The sequence below is a fragment of the Pagrus major genome, chromosome 7, assembly GCF_040436345.1.
Source record: "Pagrus major chromosome 7, Pma_NU_1.0".
In the NCBI taxonomy this organism is placed as follows: domain Eukaryota; kingdom Metazoa; phylum Chordata; class Actinopteri; order Spariformes; family Sparidae; genus Pagrus; species Pagrus major.
Window position 1 is genome coordinate 5,617,728 of NC_133221.1, and position 22,905 is coordinate 5,640,632.

General features: G+C 39.1%; 2 protein-coding genes across 3 annotated transcripts; both read right to left on the reverse strand.

Moving 5' to 3' along the window:
* Positions 1-347: 347 nt before the first annotated feature.
* Positions 348-15,637, reverse strand: tmem269 (transmembrane protein 269). 2 transcript variants are annotated; one of them, XM_073470106.1, is made up of 7 exons: positions 15,452-15,637; positions 12,139-12,185; positions 8,404-8,551; positions 7,533-7,630; positions 6,268-6,411; positions 5,987-6,187; positions 348-5,236 (listed from the first exon to the last, which is right to left on the reverse strand). In XM_073470106.1, the coding sequence occupies exons 2-7, from the start codon at positions 12,161-12,163 to the stop codon at positions 5,127-5,129; spliced, it is 726 nt and encodes a 241-aa protein (XP_073326207.1). In that variant the 5' UTR covers positions 12,164-12,185; positions 15,452-15,637; the 3' UTR covers positions 348-5,126. The 2 variants fall into 2 exon arrangements, with proteins under 2 accessions (XP_073326207.1, XP_073326208.1); XM_073470107.1 differs by lacking the exons at positions 12,139-12,185; positions 15,452-15,637 and adding an exon at positions 11,053-12,123.
* LOC140999320 (mucin-5B) lies at positions 14,082-21,695 on the reverse strand. Its single transcript, XM_073469666.1, has 11 exons — positions 21,664-21,695; positions 21,372-21,402; positions 21,230-21,259; positions 20,961-21,132; positions 20,659-20,762; positions 20,386-20,557; positions 20,196-20,299; positions 19,056-19,236; positions 18,831-18,934; positions 18,548-18,719; positions 14,082-14,202 (listed from the first exon to the last, which is right to left on the reverse strand). The coding sequence occupies exons 1-11, from the start codon at positions 21,676-21,678 to the stop codon at positions 14,082-14,084; spliced, it is 1,206 nt and encodes a 401-aa protein (XP_073325767.1). The 5' UTR covers positions 21,679-21,695.
* Positions 21,696-22,905: the final 1,210 nt, after the last annotated feature.

The window sequence follows — 22,905 nt, forward strand, 5'->3', positions numbered from 1 at the left end:
AACTGATCAATGCTCCAACACTGCTTGACAGAGACAGATGGAAAGATTATAAGCGGCCTCACCTTCAACACACATCATAGCATCGCGCCTAATAAAGGAGAGTAAATTATACAGATTACACAGATGTTAGCTTTACATGACAGCTGAGCTGCGGAGGTGATAAGTGCAAACACTGGTGGGAGGCTAGTTAATATCCGTCATGAACCCTAATTCTCCACAGGAATCATTAAAATCTCTGATAGTATTCCCCTTTTTTGCTGTGCATGCTCCTGTGAGGTGTTTGCAATGATCACTTTGACATCACAGTGGAAAAAAAGTCAGAAATCCACAAATCAAAAAAACTAGACTTGTTTTTTGTTTTGGATTTCTATTTTTATTTGATGATACAGTTCAACATGAAAACAGGAGAAACACAGAAGTCTTTCATTTTTGAACCCTCAGAAAAACAAAAACAAAATTCTTACGAGATTGTCGTTTGCCAGATCGAATGGATTAACTGAAATGTTCGGACATTACACAGTGTAGACTGAAAACATACAATGAAGCGACAAAATCAAAAAATAGGCGTATACCATCTCTTAGACACAGTCACAACTTGGTAAAAATCAAAGTATTAAAAGCTAAATAAAAGAAAAAAATAAGTCCGTAACTCAGAAGCCATTCTGGGGTCCATTGACTTTCAATTCAGCTTATTCAAAACATACATTCAAACAGCAAATCAAACAAAAGGAATGACGGCACAATCATATTTCAAAGTTTTTGAACCGACTGGCTTTGAGACTCCTACAAAATGGAACAAGTGAGGAAAACCCATATCCTGACCTGAATGTTATGAAAGTGAAGTGACCCCAACCCTGATGGAAACATTAACAGTCAGTTAACACAAGACTGGTCATAGTGCTTTATGAATGCCCGTCATTGTGTAACAGATAATCCAGAAACAACATGGAATTTTTTGAATCTCGAAAAATGGTGCTGAGAAGTCATGTTGTATATTCAGAGACTAAAGGCTTATGTACACTACTCATTAAACTATGCTCAATACTGTGGGCATCATATTCAGAGTTATGTTGCTTAACAACAGTTAGAGGAAAAGTTAAATTCAATATTTAAAACTCAAGAGATTGTTTCATTTGAAATCATTGGTGTATATTTTGTGCCCTGCTGCCACGTGTTTACAACACGGAGAGAAGATTGGATTACTGCTGAAGAAGGGAGCTTACACAGGAGATAAACCTAATGAAAATTCAGTTTTTAGAACAAGCCACCCAACCCCTGACTTCAGTGTCAGTGCAGCAAAGACAAGAAACAGCATGAAGGTTAATCCTTACCAGTAACAATAAAATGCCCTGTCATCCCTCATTCAGGTAACTCTCAGTCTGGGTTCTGTTTTAGATCAGTCACATGAACATAAAGGTTAAATAAAGCAAGTGTACTTATTACTTTAACTAAAAATGACTCAATAAAAAGCTAGAAGTCCAAAAACTGTGTGATGCTGATAGGGCTCTATCAAACTACAAAATAATAAATTGCCAGGCCCTTATGGCATCCAAATAGAATATAAAAAAATAGGTATCTCCTTTTACAAACATGATAAATCCCTTCACAATTAATCAACTGCCTCTTGCAATGGCAACGATGCTACTACTCCTCAAACCAGGTAAAGATAAACACAACTGTAGTTTGAATTAGTGGTCGACCAATCAATTGGTTTGACGATGAATCACCGCCGATAGGACGTTTATCAAACTATTGTTATTGGCTGAACTTTGCTCCGATAGTTGCCGATGGCTGCGCAGCCTCCACCGACCACGCGGGGGAGTACGTCACCGCTTTGCAAAGAGGATACGCTGAGTCAATCACCATCATTTGAGGGCCACTTCTTAGTTAGATATGCAGCAGCCATACATGCGCAACAGACTTTAACTAATGCCACGTTTTTCGATGTAGACGAAGAGACTAACGTTACATCAGAGGTATTTTTTCCACTATTTTCTCCACTTCATGAAATACCTTCTACGCATTACTCTAGCGATAGGGATAGAAAATATGGGCTACTCTTGTATCTTTGCGGTCTTGGATTGGAAGAACTGATTTTACCGGAGGCTGACAAGTCATATCTGGTCTTGCATAGCCAGACCTCTCTCATCTGACCCGTTTTCAGTTTATTCTCCCCACAAGTTATCTAGTCTTGTATATATAACGCGACACCATCACCGTGTCCACGATAGGGACAGGACACTGAAGGCTGCCAGGATGTTACATTACTTAATACTGTACTTACCAATGTGGCGCTCTCTCTTCCAAATAGTCCCGTCGCGTAACTATCCAGCCATTAATCCTCCTTACGCTGGGAATATGCACGAACATTAATGGTTCATAAGAGCTGCATTTAACAATGTAACGGGACGCGCAACAGAAGTAATCCTGGCCAGTTCAGCCACAGAACAGTGCATCGTCCACTGTAAATAGAACAGTTTCCAACGATGTAATCTGCTAAATCACAGGTTTCCAGATCTTATGTCTTGATATCAAACATACAGCTACTGCTAGCTTTTCAACTCAAATTAAAAACTATGTCCTGCACATCTCTAAAGTTACTCTATTTTACTTACAAAGCCCGAGTTACACTGTAACTTATCACAGAGAAGGTAGGAAGGACTAGGGGGCGAGAGGGGAATGTTCAGTTCAACAGTTCTAATAAAGTTAATACCAAAGATTGTTCGATTTCGACAGTGTTACATTTAAAGAAAAAATAAATAAAAACATTTAAAATATGGATATAGAGGACTATGTTGTACCTGTCCAGCTTTCACCAACAAAAAAAAATGGCCATTTTAATTATATATATAGATCGGCTTTTTCCTTCTCCTAAGCAGACTTGAGAAAATGATTCCAAAAATTATTAATGCCAACCAGTCGCCAAGATATAATGTAAGCAGTTAATATTTCTGCAAACCACAGATATGTCCACGGTTGACACTTATACCAAATGTGGCATATCACATTCACATTATACAGTATGCTTATTAGCCACCAGTGTTATCATAAGCAAACATTGCTGCCAAACAGCCGACTGCAGTTCAAGTCACACCACTGGACCAAAACTTTTTTTTTTTTTTTTGCCAAACCATGATAATTTCCTCACCAGGACCAAGTGGTTTTTGTGCCTTAACCTAAAAAGAGCATAAGTACAGTGTTGTGACAAACAAGAAAATAAAAAATGTTCCCTAAACAAACATAAAGTTGCAACATAAAGACATGTCTAGTTTGAACTTATCTGTGGTTTTGCAGACACATATTTAGCTAACATTTATTCTGGCGATTGGGTTTATCAGAGACAGACAAGGCTCTGATCATGTTTGTCGACTGTTTGATATAATCAATTCAGCTCAGAAAAGAGAAGAACCCATATACTAATTGTCTCAATGCATGCTGTGACAAAATCAAACCCACTTTTCTCTTTGATACATAACTTTATATATTTATATACTTACACTACACTTCATATATCAAAACAATTTCCAAGGCTCCAAAAACTAGAATTCTGAACGAAAGCATTTTGTCCAATCTTGCCTTTCTCTTGAGAGGCTGTAGGCAATGACGTCCAGCTTCACCTTAGGATTCGGTTTCACTCTATGTCGATGACCTCTTATTGTTCATTAAGGACCCACTAACCTAATTTCCACCATTACTAGAATGTCTGACAGAATACAGTGCATCATCAGGCTCCCAACTAAACTTAACTAAAAATGAGATACTGCCATTAAGCAAATTAGTTTAGCAGATTGGTGGATCAAACCAAATTTGACCTTTAAAGATGATTAGACTTACCTGCGACTTTAATTGGAAGAATTAGAATTGGATTTCTGACATCACAGCATCACAGTTCAGACCGTTTTGGACTTGGTCACCACAGAAGAAAATGAAAGAAGATGGATATCAATAGAAAAACAAGAATTGCAAAACAACTCTGCTGAATGCCGTTCCCTTTTTGGGTATTATATATAAACTGAGTACAATTACCAAGAACCCAACTATACACAGCACTTTACTTTTCCATTTCATTCTTGAATCTAATGGGTCACTCTTTAAATACTTCACTATCGAACAACCCAAATCCCATAACAGCGACAGACTCAAACACTGTGTGGATAAAGGCATTAAATAGTTAGGGACCTTTACACAGAAGGTATATTCTCTAGTTTCCAAGCAACCTGTCCTGAAAATACAACCTCAGTACAATCTGTTTAATGGCTACTTGTGAATACATCACTGGGCCGAAGCAAATACACCTAATAGTATTCCCCTCAGCTGCTATGGTAGTAGTATTCACATCAGCTTTTGACAATATTCTCCACAATAATTGTCATGAATATGAAAGTCCTTTTACAGAACACCAAATGGGAGTTAGATCCGGATTCTTCATAAGAGGATGCTGACTGGCACAAACGTTTTGAACCAAGCTCTTTTTTTTTTAAATCTCCGGTAAGAGCAGACTAATTCAATTCATATCTTGCTATACACATGTTAAATTTAACAATATTTCACCTGGGTGGCAGAAATGTAAAATTATAAATGCTTATAATTTCCATAGGATCTGGAAATGTAGCAGACTTAAAACAATTGACACTAGATCAATGAATTAACATCATACTGTATAATGTTTAGAGATCTTGGGAACCTTCATATACGCCTTACCTCAACTCAAATGTGATAGTTGATATTCAATTGCTGATTACTTTCATCTGGACCTAATTGTATCTTATACCCTGTCATACTTTTACATTGTTTTTTATTTTTATTTTATGGTTTAACAGTAAGTGCAGAGGACCAAACCAAATACAGGGGTTGGGGGTGGGTATTAGCTTGTCTTTTTGTGTTGTATTTTGATTTGATGAGCATTGTTGAAAATGTTTACTGTAAATACAGAACTTTTGTGCTCTGCCTCTATTTTGACCAATAATAATTAAAAAAAATCACTACAAAGAAAAAGAGCAAGTGTTGGCCTGTAGTGCATGAGCATGTTCAGCTCAGACCCTCAATGGCAGGAAGCCTCAGCTCACTCAGATGGGCCAGGTAGGCCGCAACCTATTTGCAACTTTTGGAAAAGGCCAGAACCCCTTTTACACTTTACTGCTCCAAAGAGATGTTGGGAACAAAATGTAGGAGACAGACCACAGCAGGTAGTACACGCATGCAGGCGGGAAGGAAGAGCAGAACACCATCACGACTCCTAGGGGGGAAAAAAAGGTTGAGTGAAACAATTTTGTAATTTGAAAGAATTATATTTTAAAAGCTTGTTTTTGTCTTTGTGCAATGTCCATCGTAAATACACAACGGACAAGATTCTACAGTCTTGCTAGCAGCAGTGTGAGGACATACAAAAGTACAGACTGACCTTTTACCAAAGGTTGTAATCTGATGTAGGCTCTAGATAAAAAGTTATCATGATTCATCTGGAGGGAAACATGAAAGTTCCAGATTTCATGGTAAAAGGTTTCGCCAGTTGATGAGAGGAGTCCAGTTACAAGGTGATTTTCTTTGGCTCCTAGCAGCCTGGGGCTGAGCTGGTAAATAGGACCAGTAACTAGCAAACAGCAGCTACATTTACCAGCAGTTAGCGATTACTTTAGCAACAAAGCTACCGGTGCAAGTCCAGTTTAAATCACCTTGGAACTGTAACTGGCCTCCGTCATCGTTCTCTAAGGCTGCGTATGGCCCTGGTCTAGAGGTGTTTATTGGTAGGCTGCTGGTTAGCAATAGTTAGCAGTTACGTTAGCAACAAGTGCAGCTGGCGGACAACAGAAAATACTTTCTCAATAAAATATGATACAGTTTCACCCAAACCACTGAATGAGGTTAGTAAGTTATGTGTGAAAATGTATTTCTTATGTGAATTTATGTTTTAACCATCATTTCTGACAATTGTGCTCATGACAAAGAGAGAGGTGAATCCTACTGAATTTGTTTTCAATCGTTTTACCTCCGGCATAGACTACTTTCTTCCAGGCCTGGGACTCCAGCACTCTGTCATGAGGGTAGAAGTTCTGACTGATCATAAAGAGGATCATGGCCATCGCGAGGACCCGCAGCATGGCCATATTTCCTCCAGACAGCAGAGAGGCGCTGGCCAGGATGGCTGAGGAGTAGATGCAGGGCAGGCCGCGATACACAAATGGAATCCCTGAGGACCAAAGAAGAATAAAGTAACGTGGTAGTTTTAATGACAGACACGAATAAAAAGAAGAGTATCTGAGAACTTACCGCTCGAGAAGAAACAGAGGCGGACGAACACAGACAGGACGTAACACATGCACAGGATGTTGTCCAGCAGGTCAGATGTCCTCAAGAGCAACGACGTGGCAATCCCGAAGGTCGTGAAGTCACCGAAGTCATCAAGCTTGGCACCTGAATATGAAAAAGATCCATAAATGGCCCGTGATATGAATAGTGCTGGTGTCAGAACTTGTTGACTGACATTATCCATGCTACAAATATTCTATTCTGCTTCAGAATGGCTACATGTGAACGACAACGGTCCTATTATTAAACTTCTTTCAATCTGGCAGTGCCTTAGTCATGAGATTACTGCCTATAAAAGCCAGTGCAGATACGTTATCTCTCCAGTATAGTCACTGCCAATGTCACTGACATGTGACATCTCCATGTGGAAATTTCAGTGTCAGCCCAACAGACGGCCATTCTATAAACAACATTCTCCACTGCCTTGTCTCTTTATCCCAGGAGCACGGAGCATGTTTTCAGCAGATGAGGATGAGGTGATTCAGGCCACTGCTCAAATGAACGAGGTGGAATTCCACAGCCCAGGGTCAACAATTTTAGCAATTTCAGATATGCAGAGAACCCAAAGCAACAGGATAAAATAGACAATTGGAGCGTGATCCCGTGGAATTAGACTGCTTAATCAGAAAGTGATTGTTCATTTGACAAAATACGTGGGGGGGCACAATAACATCCACCTGCAAAGTCATGCAGAAAAAACCCCGTCGGGACACAAAGCCTCCAGAAATGCGCAGCCACCGATGTATTGTGATGCACCCGGGAGTTATTTTGGGCCGTGGAAAAAACTTGCAATGTTACAACAGCTATTTGTGCCTCTGGATTTTTTACTATATACGGTACAGTGCTGTGATCTTTTGAAAAACAAGCCACAGCAGCACATTTTGTATGCTGTGTATGTGCATGAGCTAGGCGGGGGTAAGAAAGGGCATGCCATGCCTTACAAATGCAAATCTCAACCCCAAAACCTCAGCTAACAGCTAAAAAGACACTGATTTAATAACGCTCAAATTGCATCACATTAAAAATGTATGATTCCTCTCTTGGAGACTTTGTAAGACTATCCCCAGTATTTCAGTGGCAGAGTTTAATTCAACTGGCTTCCTTTGTTTGTGACCTTGTGCGGCCAAATTAGAAAGTCCAGACAAAGGACTGTGCAGCAAGCCTTGCCAACACCCCAGATGAAGTTTATCTTTGGTCAGAGCTATTGACCACAGCACTCCACTTACCCAGCGCAGAGCAGGCATCAAGTCGCCTGGCAACTGCCCCATCCGCAAAGTCCAGCAGGTAGCCAATCAGAACCAGCCAACACGCAGCATGATGGTGCCTGAGCAGAACGAGTGAGCGTTAGGTTTAGCTATTTGATGACAGCAACCCGTTTCAAAGGGTAAAATATTTGCACATTCTCACAACTGGAAAAGGGCTGAAACTAGTGCTAACGTAACTAGAAAGACGACACACCGAACAGCGACGTCAAAGTGAGTGAACGCTCACCAAAACGGAAAACCTTGAAGAACCGGTCCCGTGTAACAATTAGCTCACAAAACTGACTAACTCTCTTTTCATATAACTTCAGTTGTCAATACGGTCAGATTGATTGTGAGTTTCTCCTTTTTTAGTCCTTTTTTCTGAGGCAAGGTGACAGCCATCGGTGTTGGTGACGTATATTGAGGAGACGATGGAGTTTTACACAAAACTAAATGGGATCAAAAATTCTTCCCTCGCCATTGCCTACTGTACAAATATTTTCCAAAATAAGGTCCTCTATATAAACATTACTGATTGTCTAGCGGCCCTGAGGGGCAAAATACAACACCTGATGAAAAAAAGATCAGTGTTTTCCTTTATTTAAATGTTTTTTGTTAACTTTTTTTTACTGCTTCACACTGCTGCTGTCTTTTCTATTTTGTGTCTAATATGTGTTTTGTCTCCCAGGGAAACCGTGATCACTAAAATTTGGTTTTGAAAACCAAGTCCTAAATTATTATAATCATTTTGGATTTATTGTTTGTTTGTTCTTTACTCAAAAAAAAAAAAAAGATTACAATGATTACAAACACACATGGACTTTGTCCATCCCATTATGGTGTGTTCACTCACCCATTAAGACTGCTGAGAATGGAGGCCATGCCCATGACCATGTTGGCAACTGACAGAGCATTAGCTGCATTTTTACGTGCAAACTCCTTGATCTGCAGTCCCGTGCCGTGTTCACTCAGAAAAAGCTTGTTGGTGCACTGAAAGAGACCTGAGACCACAAAATAACAGCAGTTAGTAGTTGTCTGTGTTACGTCAAGAAACCTATGCTGAGATTTAAGAAGCAAAAGCAAAAGCTAAATCCCTACTGTGATCCGGTGACCATACCAGCTTTTGATGAATATGTCTGAAGTTTCAGTTAAACCTCAGTTGGACTGAGAGTAAAAATGTGCACAAAAAAAAAAACATAACCTTAATGTTTTACCAGTCATATGTGAACAATTCTACTTTTTATACCATCTAATGGAAATCCATATTGCAGTATATTGTAGCATATGTTTGCATATGTTTCTTTTTTTCCTTTTTTTAAAGCATAATATTACTTTAAAATTGATTCCCCCGTCTTATGTAAAAGAAGCATCACTTACCAAGACGTATGTTTATTGGATGGAGACAGACCTTACGATACATTCATCAATTTTCAGATCAGTAAAATGCATTTGTTACTGTACATTTCATTCATTTGCAGCCTACAGCATGCAACATTAGCTTGCCTCAACAACTACTCATTATATTATCAGTTATATCTCTACGCTAGACATATTATACATATTTTTAGCTGTTACAAAAAATGGCCACAATGACATGTAGTAAACTTTAATATCAATAGATAAAAATTGGAAAAGAAATATATTTCAAAAGGATACAATGTCTGAAGAGGATGCATATGAAGTGTTAGCACGCAATTGTGATCTTAGCAGGGGGGAAGATATGCACAAATACTGGTGTGGGGAACAGTATGAATACAGGGGACTACCACATACAGTCGTGGTCCAAAGTTTACATAGACTTGTAAGGAACATGTATATCATGGCAGTCTTCAGTTCTAATCATTTCTACAGCTCTCATTTATCTGTGATGGAATGAGTGGAACACTACGTTTTCACAAAAAAACATTCATGAAGTTTGGTTCAATAATGAATTTATTATAGGTCTTCTGAAAATGTGACCAAATCTGCAGGGTCAAAAATATACATAAAGTAATTCTAATATTTGGTTAAATGTCCCTTGGCCATTTTTACCTTTATTTTTAACCACTCCTCTTGACAGAATCAGTGGAGGTCAACTAAATTTGTTAGCTTCCTGGCACGGACTTGTTTCTTCAGCACAGTCTACATGTTCTCGACGGGGGTTCAATTCAGGACTTGGGAAGGTCACTCCAAAACCTCAATTCTGGCCTGATTTAGCCATTCATTTACCACTTTTGATGTGTGTTTGGGATCGTGGTCCTGTTGGAACACACAACTGCACCCAAGACCCAATCTTCTGGCTGATGCTTTTAGGTTTTCCTGAAGAATTTGGAGATAATCCTCCTTCTTCATTATTTCATTTACTTTCTTTAGAGCACCAGATCCACTGGCAGCAAAGCAGCCCCACAGCAATATACTACTACCACCACCATGTTTGACAGTAGGTATGGTGTTCTTGGGGTGAAAGGCCTAAAATCAATGCTGAGCTCTTTCCCATTGTAGTGCTTGTGGCCGAGTCTAGTGGGTGTATCAAACCAGCCCAATTAAAATGGGCCAAGAAAAGTCATCAGCTGTTATCAATCAGAATCCCTCAGAAGAAGTTAAGAGGCCATGCTACAAAGCAACATTTGATTCACACAACTTTGTATAATCACCTAAATTAATCCGTCAAGTTGCTGTATGTTTACTTTTGATCCAGCAGATTTGGTCATATTTTCAGAAGACCTATGATAAATTCATTATTGAACCAAACTTCATGAATGTTTTTGGTGACAAACTAGTTTGCGTTCCACTCATTCCATCACAGAAACACAAGAGCTGTAGTAAATCACTGGACCTGAACACTGCCATGATAAACATGTTCTTTACAAGTGTACGTAAACTTTTGACCACAGCTGTACACCACTGGCTATAGTGAGAGTGAGTTGGACCTACTGCTTTGACACATACCAGACGTGAGATCAATGAGCCTGTTAACTCTGATCAAGCCTAGTGACCTGAGACAGGCACATGGCAGCAGCACTTACAGAGCAAACTGTTCAAATCTATGTAGCCTGGGCTATAGCAGAGATTGTGGCGTAAAGATGAATCTACAACCTCTCCTGATTGACTTGTTTTTAAGACAGGCAGTTCATATTTAAATACTAAACTGCATTATGGCCAATAGTCATAGTTTTATTGAGCCATGTTTGCTTGAAGTGCAGTTAGAAAAACTCAAAACTTGATTAGTTTGAAGACAAAAATTTGCAGTATGAACCAAAGTTAAAGCTACATCTTTGTCAGCAAGATGGAAAGACTGCTGACAGTGCCTCACTCCAGCCAAAAAACTGCCTCTGCCCCCACAAAGAGCTGTGAAGTTTTTTTTAATGAAGTCAAACAAAGAAAATCTTTGTTTTCTGTCGGCCTCCTCTCTTGTGAGCTTATCACTTTCTCTCAAGTCATAGTACTGTCCAAGACAGGATGCACAAAATTTTAAGATTTTTTTTTTAAATGTTGCAGTAGCAACCCTGAAAGTGTTTTTCACCCTGAACTTCCTGTGATTCCAAAGCCAGGCGAGTTCAAGAGACTCTTCATCTGAAAGAAAACAGCGTATGAGACACAGCAAAAAGCCAACAATAACTCACACTTTAACTTGACAGCATGCTTTTTACTTATTAGTTTAGTTTCTTAATTTTTAACACAAGTTACAGCCTAGTATTTAAACTTTTCATGGATAAACACATCAGTTAATTTTTCTGAAAATCATATAAATGCCAAGTTTGCTAGATGAATAATCAGGTTCATTCACTTCTGTCACAGTAAACACGATTAGAGAGCCACACAACAGCTCCGTGTGAATAAAAAGTCTGTGGGGTCGCAGCTCCTACGCTTCAGTTTTACTCAAACTACTTAATGCATTGTCTTGGTAACTAATAAAAAAAAAGAGGATAAAGGCCAGAGCCAAACACATTGTCAATTTCAAGGAAGTGTTTATTTCTGGATTGCTGCCTAATGAGTGCAAAGCATGATGGGAAGGCCCCTTGTTATGTAATACCCTGCTATGTTACCTGGTAACGACTAAAAAGGAGTAAACAAAAAGCAGCAAAACAATTCATAATGAGGATAATCTGAGGTGAACCAACTGAACAATACAAACTATTTTGCTTTTAAATGTGTCGACTGTGTTTTGTGATATGCAGATATAGTAAAAAAGTATTATAAGAACATATAACAGTCATATAACTTTTATTCCTTCCACTTCTGTTAGGTGTGGTTTGTGAATCTGTGATGTCATTTCACAATAAAATGAGTGAATATCTTATCCAACAATTAAACAATCAACATCCTCAAACTGTATAATCTATGTACAGTGTACACTGATGTATGTGTGCTGTGATAATGAATTATTTCTCGCATTAAAATTGATGTGCTAGTTTTTATAATAACTGCACATTACCGCTGTATCATCTACCCTATTCTGTCAGCCCAAGAACCTTCCAGCACATTGGCGGCTGTTTCCCTCCCCTAATTTGATCCAGGATAACTTCGGCTTTAATCTCTGGCACCCACATGCCCCTGCAGGTGTGCATTAATCCAGATTACGGGATGAGATTGAGAAACAAGTACGTACCAGAGGAAGGAGTCAGGAGGATCATGATTGTCTCTGGCTCACAACAGCTGTAAGATAAATATTGAAAGTGCTTACATGACATTGAACCGTGTGTTAAAAACATGTTTATAACACACATGTTTAGCATTTAATATACATTTTGATTATCTGAAAACTGAAATGAAATTTAAAATAAATTTAAAAAATAAGTACATCATCATCTACAAACTCTTAAAAAGATCAGTGATTATTTTTTGTAACTTTAAAATGTCCATCCAAATGAATTAACAGATTAACTACACAGTATTTATCAAACATTTACAAATTATTATAAACATTCCTATCCTACAATACTATTTACAACTATTTCATAGGATCCAGCACCTCCTTGGCTACTATCAAATACATTTTGAATCAATTTTAATGTTATACATCCTGTCCTTCTTTTATTTTCCACTGAAGTTTCTCAAAAATGGCTTGTTTGTCTTTTTTGCAGGCATTTTAAATCAGATTTTTAAAAGAGATAAAGGGAGCGGTCATGTCACGCAGTAACGCCCGAAGTGTAATTATAGCTGTGATTTTTGTGCACGAAATGCGAGCTAAGCTGGCATGTTCTTTATGCTTTTTTAGTTTCTAAATATTTGGGCATATGGTCACTGTAAATCCCACAAGTAAGTGGGCGTTTGTGCTGTGAAATGATGACATGAGTGTGAAGGTTAATTTAAGACGTGTGCGTGACTGTCCACGTAAATGGATAGGAGGCGATCAATCGGACAGACAGACAGACGGACAGAACATGTCACTTACAGAGGGGAGACGAGTGAACATGGGAGTGAAGGGACAGTCAAGGTGAGGGAGAAAAAAGGGGGGAGGGAGCATGCAAACAGAAATCAGCAATCAGCTGTTACTAAAATACGATACGATGCAAAATACTTTATTAATCTCCGAAAGGGGAAACTGAGTATCACGGTACCTTTAAGACAACAAGTAGGATGATAAAAAAGACATACACATCTCAAGGCAGTACAAGAAAAGGTGAGAGCACAGCACCATAAATAACAACTAGTGTAAACACCTAAATGACTGCACTCTAACATATTCAACTTCAGGGCTCGCATCATTACGCAGGACTTAGTTTGGTCACAGACTACTTCTGCTACGCACCTCTCAGTGGTTTTGAGTGATTAATGTGAAGTCTCTGATGTAAATAAATAATGCTCAGTGTGTGACAACAGTTTTAGTTTTGTTCAGTGCCAGGCATTGTCCGATGTGTTCCAGGCAGTGTGGATTTCTGATGTGTCCCCTGACTTTTTCACTCCCCCTGACCTGCCAGAACAGCGCCCTGTCTGTGTGCCAGGACCTTTGGATTTACAAATTAAGCACTGCCTGGCAACCAAAGGCATTTCAATTTGGCCTACAGTGGTGGAAAGTTACCATAAGCACATTTACCCAGGAGCTGTACTGGGTTGGAGATACGTCCATTTTTTTTTACTTCATAACAAGTATCTGACAATGATGTTTCATTCTAGACTGCCGTGAGCTACGTGGCTTTATAGAGTATTTAAAACCTGCTGCAACATTAAAGTGATGTACATTGAATGCACAGTTATAATCCAGTAATACATTACAGCTTACTCTGAAACTTTCTGGTACTTCGGGTACTTCTACTCGGGTAACATTTTGCATGCAGGGTTATTCTGAGTTATTCTACAGTGTGAAATTGGCACTTTTAGTAGTTGTTACACCTGTTTTGTTTGATAGCTGGACAATCACATTATTGCTGAATCGAGATTTAATGTTTTGGTGTGGTGGTGCAGGTCGTCTGCGTAACAACAACTCATGTCTTGTTTGTCTTTAATTCCAGAACGCATGCAGGTAAAATCTCAAATAAGGCCACATAATTCAGCCTGGTTCTCGGGCACTGTCCCCGCTAAGCTTAAATGCTCCTCAAATCCTTCTTGATTCTAATCTGTGACTCTGCTTCCAAGACCACCTGCTGCTTTTGCCCTTTCGCAGCCGCTCAGAGGGGGCTTCAATGTGCAACGCTCCATCCTCAGCACCAGCTCTAGGAGGGCCGACATCCCTCTGCACAAACACATCACCACAGCCATGAAAATAACCAGGGGGTTTGAGTTACGTGGGAGCCAGTGGGACTCCCATTAAAGCAGTAAAATCACTGATCTGTGGGGGTCTCTAATACATTCTTCAATACAATCTTTATTTGTATAGGCCAATTCACAACAAAAGTCCTCTCATGACACTTTCCAAATTGAGCAGGTCTAAACCGTACTCCTTGGTTGATTTATTAACAGAGACCCAACCTTTTACCCCATGAGCAAGCATATGGCGACAGTGGCAAGAAAGAAAACTGCCTTTTAACAGGCAGAAACCTCGGAGAACTGGATGCCTTGACCGGTTACTCGACTAATCCCTTTTCTTATTTGAATTAAATATCTGCTGATGTTATCTACTTTACAAAATTGTTGCAAGAAGTGGGATGTTCTGTGTGTGTGTGTGTGTGTGTGTGTGTGTGTGTGTGTGTGTGTGTGTGTGTGTGTGTGAAAGTCATGGATATGGACCACATAATGAATTGATGAATGTCACTAGCAAAGGCAATATCCCAGACTCCCTTACAAATCGAGTGATTTTAAGAGTTGTTGGAAATTAAATCAACTTTTTGAAACGGCTATGGAAATTTTTGAACTCACTGCTGTCTCCTTGTAAATTCGGCATTAAGTACAATACATTCAGACGCTTCTTTCCTTGTAAAAAGTGTCAGTTTCTTCGCGGCATCGCTGTAAAAGCCTGTCACCTCTTCGTCGGACTCCCTTAAAAAAACACTACATTTTGACACTTGTTGCGTTAGGAGAAACTACACACGTTGTGAAACGCTTTCTACAACATAATCTTAACCATGTGGGTCTGCTTGTTAATTCGGCAAACGTTATACATGAAGAAATTGTTTCTTTGTGTTAAAAACGTGTCCGGTTTTCGGTGCAGCCCTGTATTTTCACAGAGAGGGGGGCGCGAGGCGTTTAATGTCAGCCATTGTCTGCGACATCATAACATTTCTCTATTCCTAACGTTGGTTAGCTTACTTATGATAGAGACCCCCACAAAGCTCGTATTATAACTCGAACACTGAATACAACAGTCAGTTAGTGTGATGCGGACAGGTGCATGCGTGGGGCTGTCTAACATCACTGCATTTCAGGCTGGAGAAAGAGGCGCAACTGCGTCACAACCAAATCATCCATGTTTTCTCTTTAAAATGCGTGCTCGCTACAGATGTGAGGATGAATGTACCACACATGCAAAGTGCGTCTCATCTTACCTGCAGGGACCTCCACAGATTACAAATTCTAGATTATTCCAGTGACGACGTCTAAATGCGCAAGTATACACGTTTCCGTCTTTCTTTTTCTTTTTTTTTCTCTTTTTTTTCACGCAGACTGATTAAATCTCTGTTTGGTTTTGATTTGCCGTTAACTAACTTGTGTGTTTAAAGATGCTACGCTGTCAATAAAACACTAACACCTCATCAGGACGTTTACCTGTCAGCTTCACAGCCGCTCTTTCAGCGCGTCCTTTTTAAGACCAAGGATAAACCCGCTGGAATATTCCACCGGAAGTGACGCCCCCGGTGATTGTAGTTCTTTTTCCCTCTAAACTTGGACTACACTGAAAGTAACAGTGGGACAGAAAGTAGAAGAATGTGTGTAAACTGAACTGAAGGACTTTTTGTAACCAATCAACTTTATTATTTTAATGCAAAAGCTGTGAAGCACCTGTCAAAGGAAAACAGTAAACCTCTATTTGACAATAACCTCTATTTTAGCTAAAAGCATTATTATTATTATTATTATTATTATTATTTGAAAGTTCAGACCATCAGGCAGCTGTAACCGAGCATCACTGTGAGTCCCTGTCCCTACACGATGTTGTTCAGCCTCAGCATGGCTTCTTTTGTGTTCTCAAGAGGTTCTCATGCCAGCAACATTTCTTCATATCCATGAATAATCTACACAGTACATTGTATTTATGCACCAATAATAAGCCCTCTTCAACTACTTAACAACTACGGAGGATGATAATAAAACACAACTGACTGACATTTATTCTTGTATTTGTTCTTATGTCCCAGATGCACATAGGTGTCATTTGCACTTGTCCCCGTCACTTTTTATGAAGCATAATTAGTTAAAACGTGCCAGAAAATGTTAACTACCAAATTAGATTAAATGAATTTCGATGCATTATGCTCTTCTTCTTTTTTTTCTTGAAATCATAGCACTTTGTATGGTTTCTGGGTATTGGGTGTATAATGAAGGAACATATGGAGGCTCCTTAACAAACTGTCAGCAATAAATTAAAGACAATTCATGAAAATCAATCCAAGAAATACTGGTAACCGAAACACAGCCTGTGATTACAAATCTAAACATTTTAATAGAGTCTCTGCTGCTGTCAGCACCATCTACATGGAGTTTTCTTTTGATAATCATTCATGATGATCACTTAATTTTATTTTATCCTTGTTTTGGAGAGAGAGGGAGAGAGAAAGAGAGAGAGAGAGAGCAAAATTGTTGCGGCCCACATCCGGCCCACATACCACGTGCAATGATGGCACGTACACAGGGCTGATATGCAGAAGAGAGGTTTATTTTGTCCACAAGTAGAGACTCCTCTATGAATGAGTCACATGACCTGATGCTTACAGTAACCACATTAATTCTTGTTTTTCTTGTGTTATATACGTGTTGATACTCAATTATTCAATAACATTTCCGCTCTCTGAAGTATCTGGAAATGTAGGCTACTTATCCTCTTCTCATTCCTCTTCTATGCCCGTCCCAGTCCAACCCAAAGTAGATTCAAAGCTGTTGTTGCAGGCATGTGTTTTGGGCTCTTTTGAAAGGTTACAAGCTGAGGAGTTTGAACACACTGAATCATTTATTTATTTTACCCTCACCTAAATTGTTTACTGCAAAAATAAGCTGACCTTTAACTGCCCCTATTAGCTGGAAAACACAGCAGGTGCGCATCATATAGTCTCCCATGGTCCAAGTTCAAATGAGATAACGATATCACTGACAATGAACACGTAACACATGTTTTTCTGAGGAATTATCAGGCACCTGGCAAAAAAATGCCATCTGGTGACGCCAAAATACACCTGCTTGACAGTAACAAGGGCAAAAACTCGATATAGCTCTTATTTAGCCCTTATTTACATTAACTTCAGGCATATCAAATATTCAGAAATAAGTGCCTAGGTGGAAACGCAGCCTATTCAAAGAACGAAATGAATCCATCATCTGGAGACTGGCTTGTAGGTGGCTCAGGAAGAAGAGAGAATGGATCACTTGTCAATATGACCACTCATTGGCTGTTGCAGGTTCTAGGGCGGGCATAGACGCTCATATCTGCTCAAATAAGCTGTCAATCAAACGGCTGCCATCTCAGGATCTCCGGTGTGGACCTCCACAGCCGAGCTTGACATGATGTAACCCTATTTGTAATTAAACCTGACTTTCCTGTTTCTAAGAAAGTGGCCCTCTCATCCACAGATGGCTGGAGGCTGAAATTGCATTAAATTACTATATATATGTGTTAACATTGTAAAGACATACCACAAGAAGACCCTGCTACAATGAAATGTGTGTGTTTGCTCTCTTCTCCAAGTCCTGAGGAGAAACTGGGGCTAATTCGGAATGAGACTCAATTGTTCCACTAAATTAGACATTTACAAGCGACAGCAAGAGAATGATACAGGTTGAAGATTTCACATACTGTCTTAGCGGTTAATACACATCCTGCACTAACAGTTAATCCCCTTAAACATGTTGACCGCTGAGTCTTCACACTGAGCAGAAAGCCAGTGGGCATGTGAAGCGGACCTTGTAGTCTTGACAGCGATTTCCGCCAGGCTGCTCAGCATTCACACAGGCAAAGCCATGAGCGGCGTCATATCTGCAAAGTATATAACAAGTAAACATTAAAGGGACGCTCCACCAATTTAACACATGAATATCCGTTTATGTGTCATGAGGAGAACTACTGAGCTTGTGAAAATGTCAGTGTAATACTAAATCACCCTCTTCAGACGTGGTGCGTGCTGACGCTTTTGGTTTAGCAGCTTTCAGTGCAGATTTGAGCTTTAAAGAGGGTAATAATGTCTGTCAATGTTAGACATCCTGGATTCTGGAGACTTGGTCCCCATCTACTTCAATATGTAGGAGAACGTAGGAAAACTTTCCCTGACTTTCCATCAGCATGAGATAATGACTGAATTTTCATTTTTGGTTGAGCTTATCCTTTAATTATATCCTCACCTTAAATCTAATTTTTATGTGCCTCTGCAGAGACACTTTGTTTGTTTGATATCATCGTATTACTCTGTAACATTCTTGTCTATCCTCACACTCACACTTGAAAGACGTCACCCGTCTGGTGTGCAGGGACACCAGATACTGTCATGGCTTCGATGGCCACAGGCTTGGAGCAGACCTGACTGGGATACAGCGTCTGCAGACGGAGGAGGGTCTCATAGTCCCCCCGCCTTGTGGGGTCGTCCAAGTCGAACCAGCGTGTCCTGCAACCTGCCAGACAGAGAGAAAACATTGTGAATTTTGTTTTTAATCATTTTGGACATCTCTGTGGTCCACATTTGTAGTAAGTTCTAACGAAATGATTCCTTCATGAAAACTCACCCTGACAGAAATCTGAGGGACAGGTCAGTATCACTTGATAATCCTCACACTGCTTGCTCTTCTGTTTTGCATTGATGCATGCAAACCCAAAAGTGACATCATAGCTGGAAAACAATACATTAAGGGCACAATACAGAGCAGGATAAAGCACTCATGGTGAAAGGTTGTGTAACTGTGTAACAAAAGCCACATCGAAGCTGCATGATAACAAAATAATGTGTTTACGAGAGGTAGGTGTCTCCGGTGTGATTGGCAGATATTCCACTGGCCGTCTGGGCTCCGATGCTGATCGGGTTTTTACAGACTTGACCCGGGAAAGTTTTCAGCAACTGAAGTATGGACTCCACGTCGCCCTCATCTGACGGGGTATCACCGTTCAGCCACCGTGTTCGACACTGCTCCGACACTGAGTGGAGATTACAAATGATATGTGTTGGTTAAAAAGGGATTTCAGCAAAAACAAGATTTTTTTTGTTTTAGGAACTGTTTGAAAAGTATGAGGAGAGGGGGACATTGTTCTTATCCCATATTTATATTATATTTCGGCCTTAAACTCCCATAAGGAAGTAAGTAAGTCAATGAGTAACTCATCAAGTACAAAAGTATAGGCATCAAAAATATTTGAGGTACCTAAAGTAAAAGTATTCATTAAGCACAATGGTCATTTCAGAATCAAATATATTCTTGTATTATAATAAATATAAGTTATTATTATTGATGTATTAATGTGTTCATTACTTAAGATTTTGCAGCTTTTTAGCTTGTGAAAAACATCATACTTTATTTGTTGATTATATTTATGGATATAGGATTAAAGATATTATAACAATTAAAACTAATAATCATCATTAATAATGGTAAGTTACTTGTTAAATAAAATGCTTTATAAACCATTTATTAAGCAATTGTTTATTGTAACTGATGATTATAATACTGAGTAAATTGTTAGTAAATACTATGTATTTGACCATTGAACATTATTTGGATGACTATTATGAAGTTGCAGCTGATGTTTTTAAACCTTTACATTTGCTTAATAACTTGTTAATAAATGTTTTTTAAAGCATTTTCATTGTTTGATAACTATTGATTAAGGTTTATTAACTATAAATTTACCATCTATTAATGATATTAATGAAAGTGTTTCCCTAAATTGAATTTGAGCTCCACTTAAATAAACACTTCACGCTGCAAATATAGAAAATATGTAAACTTTCTTTACACACGTCACCACTTCTCCCAATTTAACCTGCATGTTTTTGTGAATATTTGGAAAATAGATGATTAAATTATTTACTTGGGAATCAGAAAACAAATTATTTTCACTTGAGCAAGTTCGGTCCAAAGAAAAACGAAGACATTTACCTTGACAGAACTCTTTCGGACACGTAAATCTGACTCTGTAATCTTCACAGCTCCTGCCCCCCTGATCTGCATTCGCACAGGCAAACCCATAGGTGGCGTCATAGCTGCATCAAAGAGGAGAGGAAGGTGTTGAGATGAAGCCTAACATCTCCTCCTCTTCATGTGATTAGACGGAGGTTGTTAAACTCACTTTAAGAAGGTGTCAGAGGTGTTGGAGGCAGGCTCCCCAGAGACGGTCTGGACCTCGATGGCTATCGGCTGAGGGCAGATTTCTCCTGGGTGTATTTTTTGGAGGTCACTGAGGACCTCATAGTCTCCGTTTCTTGTTGGGTCATCGTGATCAAACCAACGAGTCCTGCACTCTGAGGAACCAAAGAAACCCACATTTGAAAGCTCAACTCTGAATGTTTTTCCACAAAATAAATTAAGTTTGCGTCATGTTGTGTTACGATATACGTCATACCTGAGCAGAACTGTCCGGTGCAGGTGAACTTGACCTTGTAGTCGTCGCACTGTCTCAATTTCTGCTCTGAGTTGAGGCATAAAAGGCCCTCTGATGCACTGAAACTGCAAAACATAAGCATCCCATCCTATTACACTTGGCTTGAGATCACTTCAGTGATAGTCATTTAGTACAGTGAGCATTTTTCAAAACTCTGTAAACTTTAAAAAAAAAATGTTTCAGTGGTAAAACATGATGATTAAACCTGTGTCATACATACAAGGAGGAAAAGAAAAAGTTTTATGAATCAGTGTCATCTTTACGTGTGGAAGGTGTTCCTGGTGTACTGCGACTTGACTCCAGAAACCGTCTGAGCCTCCATGTCCACAGGGTTTGAGCAGATCCTCGTCCAGTGTTTCCTCCTCAGGTCACTCAAGAGCTCTGAGTCCCCGTCTCTGGAAACATCCCCCTCATCAAACCAGGCCGTCTTACAGGCTGAAGAAAGGGAAGTTAAATCTTAACAATGTGTTTTTTTTTGTTAATGCTTCATTTCTCAAAAGATTCAGGCAAAAAATAATAATGCAAATCTTACTTTCCAATGCAGTGGCAAATAACTGAAGGTCTGGAAAAAAGAAAAAGTTCTTGATCAGTTACAAATGTTGTTTTTGTTTCTCATAAATAATAATACATGTATCAAAAAAGAAGACATACATATGTAATTTTAATTATATTACCTGATGCTAGAAGACACCAAACTGCAAAGCTCTAAAAGAAAAGTTCAAGAGAAAACAAATCACAAATACACAACTTTAATCGGTTGAAAATACATTAAATTATATATCATAAAATATACATTTATTTGAATTGTTGATGTTGAATATTATGAATATGATGAATATTATGGTATGTTCTTTGTTTTATTTATATGTATGACAAGGCGAGTTTGTATCAAGGAGAAGAAATTACATGCATGGATGAAATTAGTTAAATTAAAAGTATATTAAAAAATGTATAAAATCACATTACCTGAAAGACCAGCATGATTTTTAACCAGTAATCTTCAGGAGAGAAAATATAAACATCCACTCAAGTTCCTCATTCAAGCTGAAATAAAATGTCCTTTGAATGTCACTCAAAGTCGGTTCACGCGAAGAAGAGTCTGCTTATTGGAGGTATATGTATATCCAATAGGTTTGGACATCCTGTGGTGTATCAATATCTCTATATTCCTGCCCCTCCCACAGAGGCCGAGCCTCACAGTGCTGCTCAGTAATCACTGCATGTAATGGCGCAGTAAGCAGGACCACAAACCTACTGCTCCTCTAACTGTTTATGTTGTCAACTATTAAAAATGTTTTTCCATCAAAATTTGTCATATTTTTTATGAGAAATGGTCATTTTTTTCAATAAAAAAACACAAGAGATATCTACTGAAGTTAGCATGCTAACCATTGAGGTGATTGTTCAATAATTAACACCTGCTCTGAGCTCCAATTAGCAGTCAGCTAATGTGACCGCTACCTGCACGCTTAACTGAGCTTACTAGTTAAAGGTAGCTACAGTTAGCAGCTGTTAGCAGTTTCTCTGGTGATATGCTGCCTCTTATTTGTTTACAGTAAGAATTGGCCAGGTGGCCAATTCTTACACATAGCACCTTTAAAAAACAAAAAGCGAGCTCTAATGATGAGCTGATAGGACTGATGTGGGAATAATACAGACTAACTGACAAAGACTGAGGAAAAAAACCCAGGTTTAAATACACAGGGACTAATTAACAAATGAAACACAGGTGATCACACAGAGAGGGGCGGGAACAAGACAAAAGGCAGGAAGTGGAAAGACACAACAAGACACATGAAGATGAATCCTACAAAATAAAACCTTGTTCCCCTTTATTAATTTCTGTCTTTAAAAACAATATTCAGAGTCATATGTTTACTGCAGCAATTTCTGCTTCCTGTAATCTCCTTCCGCCGTCATAATGGGGATTATAATAGAAGCATATTAGGAGATGCATTTAAAATAGGTTATCCTACTTCGTTTCCATGAAGTGTCTCACTTGTCACCGATGCTCGATGTCTGACAAATATACCTGTACTGGATTCCCCTGCTCAGCAGTGTGTAGTGTTCAGTGAACATGTGATCCATCCTTCTGTAAGTGTAGACTCCATCATGGTTTAAGGGCAGGAGGATTCAATCACAATCACTGAGGCTCAGAAAGTGAGAGAAACTTGACCACACTCTTCCTGTGTGAGCTTGACAACCATG

What these genes read in the sequence shown, in the direction of transcription:
- LOC140999320 (XM_073469666.1), bottom strand. An exon ending in TTGGTGTCTTCTAGCATCAG is followed by an intron (nt 21,260 to 21,371) that starts GTAATATAATTA and finishes TCTTTTTTCCAG; the next exon opens with ACCTTCAGTTATTTGCCACT. An exon ending in TCCGAAAGAGTTCTGTCAAG is followed by an intron (nt 19,237 to 20,195) that starts GTAAATGTCTTC and finishes ATCTCCACTCAG; the next exon opens with TGTCGGAGCAGTGTCGAACA.
- tmem269 (XM_073470106.1), bottom strand. Translation starts at nt 12,163, where the DNA reads ATGATCCTCCTGACTCCTTCCTCTG. An exon ending in TGATGCCTGCTCTGCGCTGG is followed by an intron (nt 6,412 to 7,532) that starts GTAAGTGGAGTG and finishes TTTCATATTCAG; the next exon opens with GTGCCAAGCTTGATGACTTC. An exon ending in GAAAGTAGTCTATGCCGGAG is followed by an intron (nt 5,237 to 5,986) that starts GTAAAACGATTG and finishes TTTCCCCCCTAG; the next exon opens with GAGTCGTGATGGTGTTCTGC.